The sequence below is a fragment of the Cyprinus carpio genome, chromosome A16 (genome assembly GCF_018340385.1).
Source record: "Cyprinus carpio isolate SPL01 chromosome A16, ASM1834038v1, whole genome shotgun sequence".
NCBI lineage: Eukaryota > Metazoa > Chordata > Actinopteri > Cypriniformes > Cyprinidae > Cyprinus > Cyprinus carpio.
Genome location: NC_056587.1, coordinates 19270196 through 19288539, shown reverse-complemented (window position 1 = coordinate 19288539; position 18344 = coordinate 19270196). Strand labels below are relative to the sequence as shown.

General features: G+C 32.8%; 1 protein-coding gene across 1 annotated transcript in view; it reads right to left on the bottom strand.

Moving 5' to 3' along the window:
* LOC109104763 (myotubularin-related protein 11-like) overlaps nt 1-16376 on the bottom strand; it is a 29413-nt gene extending 13037 nt beyond the window's left edge. Inside the window, exons 1-2 of the mRNA XM_042773157.1 lie at nt 16057-16376; nt 8182-8251 (exon numbers count right to left, since the gene is read on the bottom strand). Coding sequence (XP_042629091.1) covers nt 8182-8251; nt 16057-16113 — 127 coding nt within the window. The 5' untranslated portion in view covers nt 16114-16376. The remainder of the gene's footprint in view (nt 1-8181; nt 8252-16056) is intronic.
* Nucleotides 16377-18344: the final 1968 nt, after the last annotated feature.

The following is an 18344-nucleotide window of genomic DNA, read 5'->3' as shown; positions in this document are numbered from 1 at the left end:
CAATTAGTTAATTGTTATATATGTAAAATGCTAAAATAAAACGGCCAAATTCACTTTTTCTTAAATTTATTTAGATATAAATAATATTTTTTTAGTAATTATTAATAAAAATAATTTTTTTCTGGGTTGTGTTGTGCTTTTTTTTGTTTTTTTGCTTTTTTAATTTTTTGAAAACGTACGTTTTGTTTGATTTGTTTTTGTCAACATTTGTTTTCCATTAAACTTCTGGTTGCGTGTGCTACCAGAGTCATGCCATGTTGGTCAAACCTCTCCGGGTCACATCAACTGGTTTGTTCCAGTCTTCATCACATGAATGAGAAACCATGAAGCAAGGTCACATCTCACATTCCCATGATAACAGAGCAAACAAACTCTTACTATTTCATAAACTTGCAGTTATGACATTTCCAGCAAGGTTTTACGAGGTAACAGTGACCTTAAAGCAATAAGGCCTCTTCCCTTAAAAGGTGCTTTCAGTGATTTTTTTCTTTTTTAAATGGAATATCACACAGAAAATGCTTTTACTTTCTAATATTACATAATAGGATTTCTAGAGAAATCGGACAGTCATGGGTTTGTGAACAGCAATGCAATGCAGTAAAATAAAATAAAGATGAAAGTAAATAATTAAAAAATGAATAAAATAATTTAAAAATAATATTTATAAAAAATAACTAATTAAAAGTAACAAATATTTCAATTAATAATTACAAAATGATTAATTAAATATTAATTAAAATAAACACTAAATTATTTAAATCAGAATCAGAAAGAGCTTTGTTGCCAGATATGTTTACACATGAGGAATTTGTTTTGGTGACAGAAGCTTCCAGAGCACTAACAGATTACAGTGACAAGACAAGACACAGATAATAAAAAGTACAGAAGTTTAATGCAAGGAAATGTAAAAGGAAGTATGTGTGTTAAATAAATAATGTATAAATCGTGTTGTGTATTACACATTTATTGCCAAGTTAACGGTTCATGAGATGGATTGCCTCAGGAAAGAAACTATAATATAAAATAACAATAATAATAAAAAATTATACATTAATAATAAATTAATACAAACAAATTTTGGGGACCACTATTTTAAATGTCCTTGAGAAGAAAGTGAAAACTAGCTGGGAAATGGTGTCCAAACAGTAAGAGACTATGCAAGCTAAATATCAACAAATACTGAGCTGAAGTGCTGAGGTGAGCGGCTCTATTAAATGTTGACGTGCTAGGAAATGCTCTGTGCTCCCAAAGGGCCGCTGAGTGTAAGTGCTGATATGAACGTTACAGATTAGGTTGTCTGGGTCGAACTCACAGCCTGCCAACATTCCTGAGCAAAGCTGCTGCTTAAACACACTGCTGACGCTGAGATTATGGTGAGGGGCTGCTCTGCACACTGAGTTATTGTTTTCTGAGGCCATTCACACCCACAGAGGCAGACTGACCACAACCATCCAGACCTAGTGCTTTCCTGGCAGGGATCAACCTGAAAGCAGCGCCGCTACTAACGTGACTACTTATTTCAGTAGGGAATCACATGCCAAAACACTACATCACTGTTTTTGTATGTCACACTGTACTAAACAAACACACTCTCCTGGAATACTCCCCTCTCTCAAACGGTGTTGGGAAGTCGGATTCATTTCAGGAAATCATTTGGTTCATAAGCTTGGTTTGTGAATTAACTGTTTTTAATCTGATTCAACAATATGATTTACTGATTAATGAATCACTCAGTTTTCACACATTAAGTTCCTAAATGTCATTTTACTAATATATGTTTTTTTTGTAGCAAAAATAAAAAATGTTTTCAATGTTTTTTCGTCTAATAAAATTGTTTTTATAGTAAATTTGCATTTACTAACTATGAAACTGTAGTTTGACAAGCTCCAATCTATACATAATTATAAGTAGCTTCATCAACAACACTGTTCCTGACAGAACTACTTCAACTTGCACTACTGTTGTACTTTTTTTTATAGAATTGAATACTTTTATACATTAAGTATACACTGAATTGATCAAAAGTGACAGTAAAGAAATTTATGCCGTTACAAAAAAGTCTATTTCAAACATATGCTGTTCTTTTGATTTTTTTTATTCATCAAAGAATCCTGAAAAATAAAGCAACAATAACGGTTTTCAACACTGATAATGATAAGAAATGTTTCTTTTGTAGAAAATCATCATATTAGGTCCGTGTATCTTTTGGTCATTTGATTTTTTGTTTAATATTGAAAGTAGAAAAATGAAAAACAGCTCCTTTTTCGTTTTTTAATTTTTTGCAAAAAACGAAAAACAAGAATTCGGCTTAATTTTTTGTTTTTCTTTCAGGGGTAGAAAAATGAATAAACAGCTTGAATCGATTTCTACACGGTGGGTGGGAATTAAACGCCCCTTTCTGCTGATTGGTCAGACAAAAAAAAAAAAAAAAGATCAAACTGTCATCAGTTCTTCTGCAGTTCCTCGCGGCAGAATACTAGTCCTCTGCTGCTGGCTGGGGGGGATTTCATAACCTACCATATTTTCCAAACTGTAAAGTCACTTTTTATCATGATATATACTGTGATTTATTCTAAAATGACTTAAATAATGCATTTAACGTCAAATAACCTTAATGTAGACTTTTAAAAATAGGCGCATGAAGCAGCCTACTAGCTGTGTATTGGTTCATGGTTTTGCGCTAAAGCAGTGCATTCTGTTGTTTTCTTTATTTTTCAACGGGACGGACATTTTGTAGTCATTTTGAATGTACACAAATAAAAATATGCATTTTACCAAATGACTATAAATGACAACTTATTAAATTATTTCCCCTCTTGAGGAACAAATCCAGGTGAACATCAAATCAACTAATTCTCAATATTAATTAAATAAACTGTTTAGATTGCTGCATATTTCCTGTGCACTTTAATGATGTTGTTGTTGGTAGTCGTGTTTTTCTGTTTTATTTAACTAGGGTAACTAGTCAGATGTTGTTCTAAAGGCTTATTAGGTCTACCTTCTTTTTTCCGAAACACACACACAAAAATGTCCTGCTCGCACTTACCCATTTAATGGCAGAAGAACGGTGACTTTCACTTTTCATTCTTTAAGGGGATGCAAATCTGTCATAAAATAATATGCATCTTGTGGCGTATGCTATATTCCAAACGTTCTGAAGGTATACAGTAAGGTTTGGTGAGAAACAAACCAAATGGCAATTAATTACATTTATGTAAATCTTGTGTTACATTCCTGTGTGCGAGTGCTCAAGTGTCAGACTAAATCAGACTACAGTTACTTTTTTATAGATTACATATTATTCACACAATAGAAATAAATGATTCATCGTTCATTGATTCTCTCTAATTCCCTCTTTTTTTTTTTTTTTTAATGTTCCTTTCTAAAAAATAGTCTACCGCTTAATCACTCAGAAAGTCTTCCAGTTTGTGGACATTCACACAGTTATCAGTCATTAATCCGGTGGCTATACAGCATTTGACCAATGGGTTTACAAAAATAATTTCAGGTTTAAGAAGTGTTTCAACATTTGCATCAACTACTGATGAACGCATTATTTTTTATTTAAATGATCACTCAGTAGGTTTAACCATGTATTATTATGTACTATTGAAAGGCTTTTGTCTTTCAAACTCAATGAAAATGCACAAATTCTCATTATTTCTTATTTGCAGACATTTTCAAACTCTTTGTCCTCTGAACCTCTTTCACCTAACATATTTACTTTAAAGGGGTGGTCAATCAGCAATTCTGTAAAAGACAATATCTCCCTTGCGTTAATCCTTTGAGCATCGTAACTTTTGCAGATGTTTTTTATGCTCAAACAGCAACATTACACACTAAAGTTAAAAAAAGTTAAATCATAATCAGTGATCCTTTAAGTACCCTCTGACATAGATGAATGGTCATATGGCACAAACAAATGAAGGTAAACATAAAATATTTCATCTTTTTTAGTAAGTGTATGATTTATTTTAATTTTAACCTTTTTATGATTTAATTACTTTTTCAGGCCTTTCATTAAACTCTATAATTTAATGGTTCCTTTACGAACCCCAATTTGGGAAACCCTGACGTAAATATAATGTTTTAATGCACTTCATGGTTGTTGTTACCTTACAATGACAGGAATATATTTTCCTCACTATTTGTATTTTTGACTTGCAACATCATTATGGTACAAGATTATCCTGTTTAAAATCAGTGTGATAAACGAGTTAGGTCAAAAGTAATCAAAAGTAATCTGACTATATTACCTAAAACGTGAAATGTATGGATTAGTTACTAGACTACATTTTTTGTCATGTAATTTGGAATCAGTAACGGATTACAATTTGTAAGTAATCTACCCAGGCTCTGAATATACCCAAGTCAGAGCATTATTCTTTCCTTTTTGTATTAGTGTTTAAAATTTTTTTTTTTAAATAATTAATAATAGTTTATAATAATAATAATTAATTACTTAATTAAACAAACAAACTTACTGGGGGACCAGGGTAGGATATAGCCTTATTGCCCTGCCATGCCCAGCTGATGCAAAGCATAGAATTTATATCTTCAACAGAAGAAAGCCCTAGGCTCTGCCACAGAACAGGTTGTGTCGAGCCATTCATTTGTCTGGTTGTTTGATGAGAAAAAGATTAAATGTGTTTTGCAATAAAAAGTTTAAGAATCTGTACAACTGCTGCAGCAGCAGAGGACTAGTATTCTGCCGCGCGGAACTGCAGAAGGACTGATGACAGCATGTTTTGATCTTTTTTTTTTGTCTGACCAATCAGCAGAAAGGGGAGTTTAATTCCCGCCCACGTGTAGAAAGTCGAATATTCAAGCTGGTTTATTTCATTTTTCTAACAACCCTGAACGAAAAACAAAAAATTAAGCCGAATTCTTGTTTTTCGTTTTTTGCAAAAAAATTAAAAAACGAAAAAAGGAGCTGTTTTTCATTTTTTTTTACTTAAAAATTAAACAAAAATCAAATGACCAAAAGATACACGGACCATATATAATGATTTCTGAAAGATCACATGCCTCTAAAGAACTGGAGTAAAGATGATGCAAATTCAACTCTGTATCAGGAATAAATTACATTTTAAAATATATTCAAATAGAAAAGAGTTACTTGAAATTGTAATAATTTTACAATATTACTGTATTTTTTATTAAATAAATGCAGCCTTGGTAAGCATAGAAACATATAAAAAAAGTTTTTTTTTAAAAATCCCCAAACTCCAAACTTTTGAATGGTAGTGTATTAAAGGAACCGTGAAATCCTGTGTATAACAATGTCAAATAATGTTATACAACTGATAAAGTTGGCTGTGTAAGATTGTAACGCGTGGACAATAAGCAGTGCGAAATACCGGTGGCAGCCGCACCAGGTGCCTCAAACGAAGACTCGATAGCCATACTCAAAGGACTAACTAGAGCTCTCATCCGTCTACACACGAATCGGGGGGAAAAAGTACCTCAGATAGATCATACACATGAGTTGGTGTGGAACACATGAAGAATGAACGTTTCCATTGTTTAAGGTTAATTTCATCGTTGCACGATAATAGTGTTATTGTGAAAAACACATTCTTTCTGCATTACTTTAAACCGGTAGCGTAACGGTCCGGTCAGGTCTTTTTTTAATGGGGTTTGTTAAATATTTGATCTGTTTTACCTCAGTCTGGCCTTCAAATGAGATCCAAAGAGTATCAGAACTGCTGCAAATTGCATATCTGAAGTTTATTTTTCTTTCTTCTCAATAACATTCGGATATGGAAATGAATACAACACCACACCAATAACAACTAGCAAAGGTCTAAGCAGGAGTACTGTAAAAGTTCTTAGATATCTCCATTTGTTTCATATTGCGGTCTAAATCCACCTTCATCTGCACAGGTCGGATTCCAATTATACCAGTTTTCCAGTTTGGTCATGTGATGTTCCAGACAACATAACCTATACCTTATATACATATCTATCTGTCTCAAAAAACCCCGCAAACCATTCGACACCATAAGTTCGTACTCCTATTACCAGATTAAGGCGGACACTGGTTTAATGCTAAACTCTCAAAATATCAAACAAGGCATTAGTCCCCTGCCTGACTCACCCTATATTGCAAACATCCAGTTTTGCATGTTAGTGTTTTTTTGCCCCTGTGTGCGAGTGCACAAGTGTCAGACTAAATCAGACTACAGTTACTTTTTTTATAGATTACATATTATTCACACAATAGAAATAAATGATTCATCGTTCATTGATTCTCTCTAATTCCTCTTTTTTTTTTTTTTTTAATGTTCCTTTCTAAAATAGTCTACCGCTTAATACACTCAGAAAGTCTTCCAGTTTGTGGACATTCACACAGTTATCAGTCATTAATCCGGTGGCTATACAGCATTTGACCAATGGGTTTACAAAAATAATTTCAGGTTTAAGAAGTGTTTCAACATTGCATCAACTACTGATGAACGCATTATTTTTTATTTAAATGATCACTCAGTAGGTTAACCATGTATTATTATGTATTATTGAAAGGCTTTTGTCTTTCAAACTCATTAAAATGCACAAATTCTCATTATTTCTTATTTGCAGACATTTTCAAATCTCTTTGTCCTCTGAACCTATTTCACCTAACATATTTACTTTAAGGGGTGGTCAATCAGCAATTCTGTAAAAGACAGTATCTCCCTTGCGTTAAACTTTGAGCATCGTAACTTTGCAGATGTTTTTTATGCTCAAACAGCAACATTACACACTAAAGTTAAAAAAAGTGAAATCATAATCGGTGATCCTTTAAGTACCCTCTGACATAGATGAATGGTCATATGGCACAACAAATGAAGGTAAACATAAAATATTTCATCTTTTTAGTAAGTGTATGATTTATTTTAATTTTACATTTTTATGATTTAATTACTTTTCAGCCTTTCATTAAACTCTATAATTTAATGGTTCCTTTACGAACCCCAATTTGGGAAACCCTGACGTAATATAATGTTTAATGCACTTCATGTTGTTAATTACAATGAAAGGAATATATTTTCTCACTATTTGTATTTTTACATCATTATGGTACAAGATTATCCTGTTTAAATCAGTGTGATAAACGAGTTAGGTCAAAAGTAATCAAAAAGTAATTCTGACTATATTACCTAAAACGTGAAATGTAGTGGATTAGTTACTGACTACATTTTTTGTTATGTAATTTGGAATCAGTAACGGATTACAATTTGTAAGTAATCTACCCAGCTCTGAATATACCCAAGTCAAAGCATTATTCTTTCCTTTTTGTATTAGTGTTTAAAATATTTATTTTGAAATAATTAATAATATTTATAATAATAATAATTAATTACTTAATTAAACAAACAAACTTACTGGGGGACCAGGGTAGGATATAGCCTGCCCTGCCATGCCCAGCTGATGCAAAGCATAGAATTTATATCTTCACAGAAGAAAGCCCTAGGCTCTGCCACAGAACAGGTTGTGTCGAGCCATTCATTTGTCTGGTTGTTTGATGAGAAAAAGATTAAATGTAGTTGCAATAAAAAAGTTTAAGAATCTGTACAACTGCTGCAGCAGCAGAGGACTAGTATTCTGCCGCGCGGAACTGCAGAAGGACTGATGACAGCATGGTTTGATCTTTTTTTTTGTCTGACCAATCAGCAGAAAGGGGAGTTTAATTCCCGCCCACGTGTAGAAATCGAATATTCAAGCTGTTATTCATTTTTTCTAACCCTGAACGAAAAACTAAAAATTAAGCCGAATTCTTGTTTTTTCGTTTTTTGCAAAAAATTAAAAAACGAAAAAGGAGCTGTTTTTCATTTTTTTACTTACAAAATTAAACAAAAAATCAAATGACCAAAAGATACACGGACCATATTAGAATGATTTCTGAAAGATCACATGACACTAAAGACTGGAGTAATGATGATGAAATCAGGAATAAATTACATTTTAAAATATATTCAAATAGAAAAGAGTTATTTGAAATTGTAATAATATTTTACAATATTACTGTATTTTTTTAATTAAATAAATGCAGCCTTGGTAAGCATAAAAAATGTTTTTTATATGTTTTTAAAAATCCCCGAACTCCAAACTTTTGAACGGTAGTGTAATTAGGAAACTGGGAAATCCTTTTATAAATGTCAATATATTATACAAATAAGATTGCATTGTAAGATTTACCTGGCAAACAGCAGAGGCCGAGCACATCTCTCCCGCGTGCATGAAGGCTACTGTGGCTCATCATCCTCTCCTGTAGCAAACACAGAGAGATAATAAAGAAATTAAGGTTGTCATATCGTATGGCACGATTAATAAGGGTTATATGTGCAAAAAACATTCTTTCTGCATTCTTTAAAACAGGTAGCGTAACTTCCGGTTCAGGTCTTTTTTATGGGGTTTGTTAAATATTGATCTGTTTTACTCAAGCTGCCTTCAAAGGAGATCCCAAAGATTATCATAACTGATGCAAATTGATATCTAAAAGTTTATTTTTCTTCTTCTCAATAACATTCGGATATTAAAATTGAATAAAACACCAGCAACAATAACAACTAGCAAGGTAAGCTAATTACTGTAAAAGTTCATAGATATCGCCATTAGTTCATATTGCTGTTAATACTTTCGTTGACAAGCGGATCCAATGAGACCAGTTTTCCAGTTTGGTCAGGTGATGTTCCGACATATATACTATACATTATATACAATATATGTCTCAAAAAACACTCATTAGAAAACATTAGAAAACAGTAAGTTCAGACTCCTATTACCATATTAAGCAGACATTGGTTAATGCTAAAAATCTCAAAATATCAAACAATTCATTAGTCTGGCTGATGCACGCTATATGCAAACATACAGTTTTGCATGCATTGTATTTGCCTTTTGATAGTGTGACACAGGAAATGAGGCCTACATTTATACGCACTGCTCAGAATAGTAGTTTATTTTTAACTAGATGCAAGAAAGCACCCCCTTGCACTATATTTAAATTGCATTATTCTCTAAATAGTCTTTCAGGTTTCATTTCCCCACAGTGCAACTGAACCACACAAGCAGCTTCATTTACAAGAGGTTAAAACTGAACACTCTGATGTTATCAACCCTTTTATAACAAAGCATCTTTCATTTGTGAGTCACTGGGTAGAACAGGGGTGACATACTTCCAGAGGTCTGAACCCACAGCTCCAACACACCTAAACGGAGAAAGAGCTTCAGCATCTCTGTAACTTTCATAATGCGAGATTGAACCAGATTCATCTGGCTGCATCATGCAGATAATAAGTGTATTTCTTCAAACATTCAGAGTTTGACTAAACCAGCCTACCAGTGTCAACATGCAAGTGGAGCACTCTTTTACATTTTTCTATTAAGATTTCTCAAATGACCAGAAAATAAATATTTTCAATAAATAGAAATGGATTTTTTTCTTAGAGAATAAAAAAGGATATTTACATATAAAAGATATTAAAAAAATAGTTTTATAGAAATAGGTGTATAAAGATATCAACTGAACTATTTTAAAACATTATTCATTATTTGTTACCTTTCAGCCATGTTTAACGTAGAAAGTACAGGAAAGATAGTGAGAGAACAAGAAATGTTGCATTGCCCACATTAGCAACTTCTGAGAACTTGTGAGATCATCACTAATATGAAACAGTCTTGATAATGAATTATATTAATACAACCCCCCCCCCCCCATTTTTTTTTAAATTGAAATAAATAAATACAAACAAAATAAATGAATAGATTAGAATAAAATTTAAATGAATTAATTAATGAATTTTTTGAACTTTTAAAGGCTGGTGTTTTCCGGACAAGACCTGAAGGAAAACAACACAACAACAACAAAGTGTTTCTAAACAGAGGCTACATTTTACACTTTAAACGAGGACAGGAACAAATGCGTGTAAAGTACTAGTTTGTTTTCAGTCTTAATCTTTTAAACGGTCACTTTATATCCCCCTATGATCAGCAACACTGTGGTCAAAACAAACACAAAACAAACAAACACGCTCTTGCATCTGCATTTCATGGGGATTTAAATCAAAATTCCACCCTGCAGAATTCCTAAACGAATATAGATCTAAAGACAGAAGTCATTAAGCATTCAAAGCCCAGGAAACTGGACTGCTCTGAGGAAGTGAATAAATGTGCAATAAGTGCAGGACAGATAAATGAAAAGAGAAAAAAGCCTTCTGTAGCACATTTCTGCTGAGGGTTCAGTTCTTCGAGTCACATGGTCGCCACCGCTATCGTGTAATCTCTTTCATTGCCTCTTTCTTCACCATTAAATACATCCCTCCCTCCCTTCTCTCAGCTTCTGAGGGCAGAAGCAGCCAAGACTCATTGCAGTTTCCATTGCTCATGGCTTCCCCTGGTTTCTGTGGACAGAGAATGCAGCTGAGGGAACATACAGGCCTCCTCTCCCTGAATCAGTCCTGCCAGACTCACAAAAACAAGACGCCCAATGGAAATGTGGGAATGCACTGTGCCACCATATAAACCTCACACTGTTAAGTTTATTAATCATCACCTAGAGGCATAAGCAGCTTTTGTGCGGAGCATGAATCTAGAGCTAAATGAGGCAACTAGAGGGGGTGGGACACTTAAACCTATCGCTTTATAGAGCTGAGCTGTTGTTCAGCGGCTCGTTATTTTCATCTTTCTGCTACAGAGAAACATCAACAAATGGGAACAATGCATCTATTTCTATAAAACGTTTGGAGTATTTTTTCTGTATGTCAGTTCAGATGGTTAAAAATAGCACCTTTGTTCTCAAACTAACATACCTGAATTGAAAAATGATTCTTGTCTAGCTGGGTCGCTGCCTTTGTTAGACTTTTTATCCCAATTAATGCAGCTTGTACCATCATTGCTTAGTGCAAAAGGGGGATGGAATCAATATTACAACAAGAGTTATAGTAGTTAAAGGATTAGTTCACTTTCAAATAAAAATTTCCTGATAATGTCATCCAAGATGTTCTTTCTTCAGCTGAAAAGAAATTAAGGTTTTTGATGAAAACATTGCAGGATTTTTCTCCATATAGTGGACTTCAATGGACTCCAAACGGTTGAAGGTCAAAATTACAGTTTCAGTGCAACTTCAAATGGCTATAAATGATACCAGACGATGAGTCTTATCTAGCAAAACAATTGGTGATTTAAAAAACAAAAAATTATATGCTTTATAAACACTTTTCTCTCACTTCTGCCGACTGTCAAAGCCGGAAGCTGTTCCGGCGGATGAAGTAGCACGTATGGGTTGTGCGTGCGCCTCTGGGAAATGTAGGAGAAAAGGAACCAATGTTTCCTTACTTTTGCAAAGGAAAACCAGTCTCCTCTTGGCTTATATATAACCCTCTGCCATTTTCGTTAATAAATCCTCGTTTTGTGCTTCTAATTCGTGAAGGCCATTTTGTTTTGTTCTCTCTCTGCACTCGTCACTAATCACTCAACGCCGATGTGCTACATCATCCACCGGAGCGGCTTCCGGTTTTGACAATTGGCAGAAGTGAGAGAAAAGTGTTTATAAAGCATATACACTTTTATTTATTTTTTAAATGATCAATCGTTTCGCTAGATAAGACCCTTATTCATCGTCTGGTATGGTTTATAGCCCTTTGAACCGTTTGGAGTCCATGACTACATGCTGGAATGTTTTCATCAAAAACCTTATTTTCTTTTCGACTGAAGAAAGAGATACATAAACATCTTTTATGACATGGGGGTAAATTATCACGAAATTTTAATTTGAAAGTGAACCAATCCTTTAACTAAAACTAAAACCAAACCCTTAAAAAACATTTCTGTTAGTTAATAAACGTAGATTTTAAGGCAACATTTAACAGTTTAACTTGATGTACTAAAATAACTAAAAATGAAATAAAAATAAATAAGAACTACACAGAAATACTAAAAACAAATTAAAAAAAAGACAAAAACAAATAGAATTTCTAAAACATTGAAATTTAAATAAAAAGAAAAAAATTATAAAATTAAACACTAATCCAAAATATTAACTATTAAAATCAGTGTCATTTTAGTATCATTGATATTGTTATTGTCAATATTTTGAATTAGATTTTATTTATTTTAGTTTGATTTCACTTTAAATTTAGTTTGAGTGTTTCCATTATATATATATATAAATAGAGAGAGAGAGAGCAAGAGAGAGAGAGCAATGTGTGTGTGTGTGTATATGTTTCCATTATATTTTTATATATATATATATATATATATATATATATATATATTATATATATATATATATATATATATATATATATAAATATATATATATATATATATACATATATATATATACATACAGTACAGACCAAAAGTTTGGTAACATTACTATTTTTAATGTTTTTGAAAGAAGTTTCTTCTGCTCATCAAGCCTGCGTTTATTTGATCAAAAATACAGAAAAAAAATGTAATATTGTGATATATTATTACAGTTTAAAATAATTGTTTTTAAATTTATTATACTTTAAATTATCATGTATTTCTGTGATGCAAAGCTGAATTTTTAGGATCATTATCACATGATCCTTTAGAAATCATTCTAATATGATGATTCATTATCTAAGTTGGAAACAGTTCTGCTGCTTAATATTTTTTTCAGAACATGTGATACTTTTTTTTTAGGATACTTTGATGAATAAAAAAAAAAAAAAAAAAAAAAAAAAAAAGCTATGTTTTTAAAATATAAATATTTTGTAATAACAATGTACACTACTGGTCAGTAATTTGGGGTCAGTAATTTTTTTTTTCTTTCTTTTTTTAAATAAAATCAATACTTTTATTCAGCAAGGATGTGTTAAATTGATAAAAAGTGAAGTGATCGTAAAGAAAATATATTATTAGAATATATATTATTAGAATTTTTTTTATTTTGAATAAATGCAGTTCTTTTTAACCTTTTATTCATCAAATATATTAGACAGCAGAACTGTTTCCAACACTCATAATAAATCAGAATATTAGAATGATTTCTAAATGATCATGTGATAGACTGGATGTTACATGTGACACTGAAGGCTGGAGTAATGATGCTGAAAATTCAGCTTTGCATCACAGCAATACATTTTTTTTTAAAGTATATTCAAATAGAAAACTATTATTTTAAGTTGTAATAATATTTCACAATATTACTGTTTTTTCTGTATTTTTGATCAAATAAATGCAGGCTTGATGAGCAGAAGAAACTTCTTTCAAAAACATTTAAAATAGTAATGTTTCCAAACTTTTGGTCTGTACTGTATATATATATATTACATGTCTACATAGGGCCTAGTATTTATTTTTTTTTTATTTTGTTTTTTATTACTTTATTACTTTAAGTTAAAGTAAACAAATATGTGAAATGTTATATATTTATATAGAAATAAAATAAGTTCACATTTTTATATTTTATTTCAGTTAACATTTATTTTATTTCAAGCAATGATTTATTTTTATTTATTTATTTATTTTTAATTTGTTTTTGTTTGTTTTTTTTGGGGGGGGGGTTAAAGATAATAACCCTAATCTCAATGTTACTAAAATAACACCGATTACTGCTGCTCATATTTAAAGTTAGAGATCTGAACAAATATGTCGCACTAAGATATAATCATTGGCATGTACCTCATCCTGCAACATTAGTACTTCAAATTTGATAAATTGCAAATCGCAATTAGATTAAATATTTTGGCTTGGAGAGTAATAATACAAACAGGGGGTGAAAAAGTCCACCAACAGGACCTTAGACCAGTAAGAAACCCAGAACACCCTAGCAACTGCGTAGCAACACACTAAAAATGCCCACTCAGATCACATTCACAACCACACGGCAACACCACAATACATCACTTACTGCAAAGCTATTTTGCAAAAGTAATCAAGTTTTATTTAGATTCATTTGCACAAACCAGCACTGCTCCAGCTGTTTTGGTCGTATAAAGCTTATTCAATGTCGTCATGCTCTTTATATAGAGCTTATTAAGAACCCAAGTCTCAAAAAAAAACAGTGCAGGAAAAGCTCCAAGGTCAATTAGAGGGTGTGTTGCAGTCATGTTTATGTTATGCATCGTCTTTTAAAATAATTTAAAGTCAAAACAAACCTTCAGCAAATCTCTTATTTAAACAACCACTCATCTCGCACTGAAACCAGATGACAGTGTTCACTTTAATAACATAAACGCAAGTAATTACATATGCCACATGGCATGTTCCACTCCCAAACAAGCAACAATGAATGAGATATTCCTGAGCTGGGAAGGTGCTCTACAGCATTTACAGTGTGAAGTTTGACCCATGGGGGAAGCAGCGAGTCATATTTAGACATTCCAGACAAGTTGATCCCAAGACTCCCAAGATCCCAAGAGTTTGAAACTTCACGTCGGCTCTGAAAATCTGAGTGACTGGTTTAAACGAACATAATGAGTTTTAAATGAAAACTGCAATGTGGTAAAGTCTTGCCACAACTGCTACGTTCACAATTCTTTCTCCATCTGTTCATTTACATCACTGGAACAAAATATAGGTCACCCCATTCTCAAATGCACCAGCTTGGGTGGCCTCCATCCACACAATCTATACACTTGGATTCATTTTCTAAGCAGGGAAGAGCCACTTGCATTATGCACAATACATATTAACCACCTCCACACCTAGCGAGTTCTGGGGTAGGATGTTTCCGTGGCAACAGCCAGATGTTGTTAACATCAGGGCCTCCACACTCTCCAGAAACTGCGGGTGGATGCATCTGCTAGCGTTCCATCCCTGCCCCCACCCCCACCCAGAGGAAGCTTAAAATAGCAACAGAAGGAAAGTTACGGAGTAGAGGTGAGCACTGGCAGACTATAGCTTAAGAAAATAGATGATTCGCTCTGCCATGAATAAAAACTGTCATCATTTACTCATCCTCATGTCCTTCAGACCATGTATTATTTTCTTTCTTGTATGAAACACAAAAGATGATGCTAGGCAGAATGTCCAATCTGCTCTTTTCTAAACAACAGAAGTGAAAGGTAATTTATACTGTCAATCTCCAAAATAAATCAATAAAATAATGGAGTGTAAATGTTTTTTTTTGTATACAAGAAAAGTAAATGGTAATTTTTGACAATCTTCAAAATAAATGAATAATATAAATATAATATATAACAAACACACACACATATATATAACATTAATGTTTCCCAGCATGCTTAATGCATGAATGAACAAAATTCATAAAAAAAATAAAATAAATGGAAACCATGATCCCGTCTGAAAATCCAATAAAGGAGGCTGTTATTCATACATATTTAGACTCTATAATTTTTAAGTGACAAATACAACCAGCCAGACATTAATTCCCCACTAAAGCAGATTTATGCTTTTTTTTTTTTTTTTTGTTCCTTTTAGAGAGTTTTTTTATTCTTATATTATAATTTTTTTCCTAAATGGAAAAACTGACTCCTCAACCACAGATAGTCGACAATTCCATTTAAAGAGTTTCTGGTGAAACGAACTGAAATGATGTGAATGCAGTTTCCAAACACAATAAGGAGCAAGTTATAGCGAGGATAGAGTAGAACGGAAAATTATATTCCATCATTTACAGTCACAGTGTCTGAAATCTTCTAAGCACTGATGTAGTTCAGGTCCAAAAGTTAATACAGCTAACCTGAGTTTAAATTCATATGCCAGACAACATAAAAGGTAATAATAATAAAAAACAAGTTTTAAACTATTTTTTAATAGAAAACTGACTCCTACTACAGCTGCAGATTGTGGTCCCATCCATTAAACCTATTTCTGATGAAGTAATGAATTTAATGAATGCATTTTTCCTGGAAAAGTGACATTTGCGTGAAAGTTGCACAAACGTTGCATAAACATTCACCCAACTGTTATGAACTGACAGATGAAATACATAAAAGTTACATGGACATGCTTGAAACCTTCTCAGAATCGTGGTTACTTTTATATGAATTGCAGTGTTTATAGAACTGAGAAGACAATAATTAACTTCTAAATAAATGCTGACTATTTATATTATTATTTAACTGTAGAGCTTACCTTCATGTCCGGAACCATCTGTCTGACTTTAAAGGTGGTTTTGGACCCTGTCAACATGATTTCAACCTAAAACAGTCCCGGACTAACAGGATAAATGGTGTATTTGAAAGAGGTTTGACGGTCTGATCCTGCCCATGTTACTGAAATCTGAGGGTCCGCGTTTCTCCATCCGTGCTGTGTTAATATACTCAACCAAACGCGAAATCATCTCTCACGGAAATCTATATACAGAGGACGCGCCTTTTCCCACCGCATTTGTTTACAGCCCCTTCGCCACAGTCAAACGACACGGGTGTTACTGAGTAACAAAAACCAGGACTGAGGCTCTTAAAGGGCCAGTACCGCTTTCCGTTTCAAAACCTAGTGAGCAGCACTTTTGGACATCAGTGGCCATGTTCGAAATATCATACTAGCCTAGGCTACTACAATTACTATTTATACTACTGAATATAGTATGTATGTATCAGACGAACACAATGGCAGTTATATATTAAAAAAATGTCCTGGCTCTTCCAAGCTGTATAATGGCAATGAATGGTGCCCCTGTTTTTGAAGCCGTGCATCCATCCATCCACCCTTTATTAAAACCCCGGAGCCGTGTGGAGTAGTTTTATGATGGATGGATGCACTTTTTTCAGCTTCAAAAACAGGGCCACCATTTACTGCCATTATACAGTTTGGAAGAGCCAGGACAATTTTTAATATAACTCCGATTGGATTCGTCTTAAAGAGGAATGTTAGAGGAATGTCAGATATGCTTAAGATGTCCTGAGGGTGAGTAAATCATGGGCTAATTTTCATTTTTGGGTGAACTATGCCTTTAAGAGCTGGGGGGTGAAGTGTAAATTGTACTTAATTTGTGTTCCGGGAAACATGCAAATATCTTCTGTTGATTCCAAAGGGCAATACTAAATGGAAAAAATGATATTTCAATAAAATAAGAAAAATTTGGACATCTTCATCCTGTTCAAAAGTTTTCATCCCCCTGGCTCTTAATGCATCGTGATTCCTTCTGAAGCATCACAGAATGTTTGAACCTTTTTTAATATGTGTTTGGGTCCCTCAATTGTCCTCAGTGTGAAAAGATGGATCTCAAAATTATACAGTCACTGCTGGAAAGGGTTCAGATATGCAAAAGATGCTGGAAAACGGAAGAATCTGCAGGACCTGGAGGATTTTTCTGAAGAACACCGCTCAGTTTAACTGTTCAGAACAAACAGTTCTGAAAAAAGGGACTCAAGATTAACCATCACAAAACAAAAAAACAGTCATGGATCATGTTATCTTAATAATTTCAGCAGTTTTTTTTCTTATGGACTAAATGTTAACATCTTTTATGTTAAATATCTTACTCAGGACAGTACTGAATAAAAAAATAACATGCATTCTTATGATGACTCTTAATTTGTTAAAATTATTGACATTTTCACTGAGTCTGCAACAGATTTCCAAACTTTTGCATGCCACTGTGGGCGTGTGTGTGTATATACAATTTTTAGTGTATGTGTGTATACATAAAATAGAAATCTTTTGTAACAATATACACTAACGTTCAAATGTTTGGGGTCAGTAATTCTTTTTGAAAGAAATAAATGCTTTTATTCAGCAAGGATGTGTTAAATTGAACTTATATTAGTAAGTTAGAAAAGATTTCTAATTTAAATAATTGCTATTCTTTTTAACTTTATTCATCAAATAATCCTGAAAAAAGTATCAAAAATTCCAAAAAATATATTAAGCAGCACAGCTGTTTCAAAACTGATAATAAATCAGCATATTTGAATGATTTCTGAAGGATCATGTGAGACTGAGGGCTGGAGTAATGATGCTGAAAAATCAGCTTGCGTCAGAAATAAATAATATTTTAAAATATAATAAAATAGAAAACCATTATTTAAAATGATATTATTATTTTACAATATTACTGTTTTTTTTTTCTGTATTTTTGGCCAAATAAATGCATTCTTGATGAACAGAAGAGCCTTCTTTAAAACATTAAATATCTTACTGATCCCAAACTTTTGAACAGCAGTGCATATATGTGTGTGTGTGTATATGTGTGTGTAAAAGTAATTCTTGGAAAGATTTTGCATGCTAAAAATAAATTGTCTGCCAAGCAATAAACATTAGGTAGTTAAATCTCTTTCTATGCTTTATCAGTGAATCTAAATGTGCAATATGCCAGTTAATTTTCATAAATTGTTCACAACAATTCATACTGTTGCATGCAGTTCTCATGCTCAAACATATTGCAGTTCACAGATGAGCAAACACACTTGACATTCCCA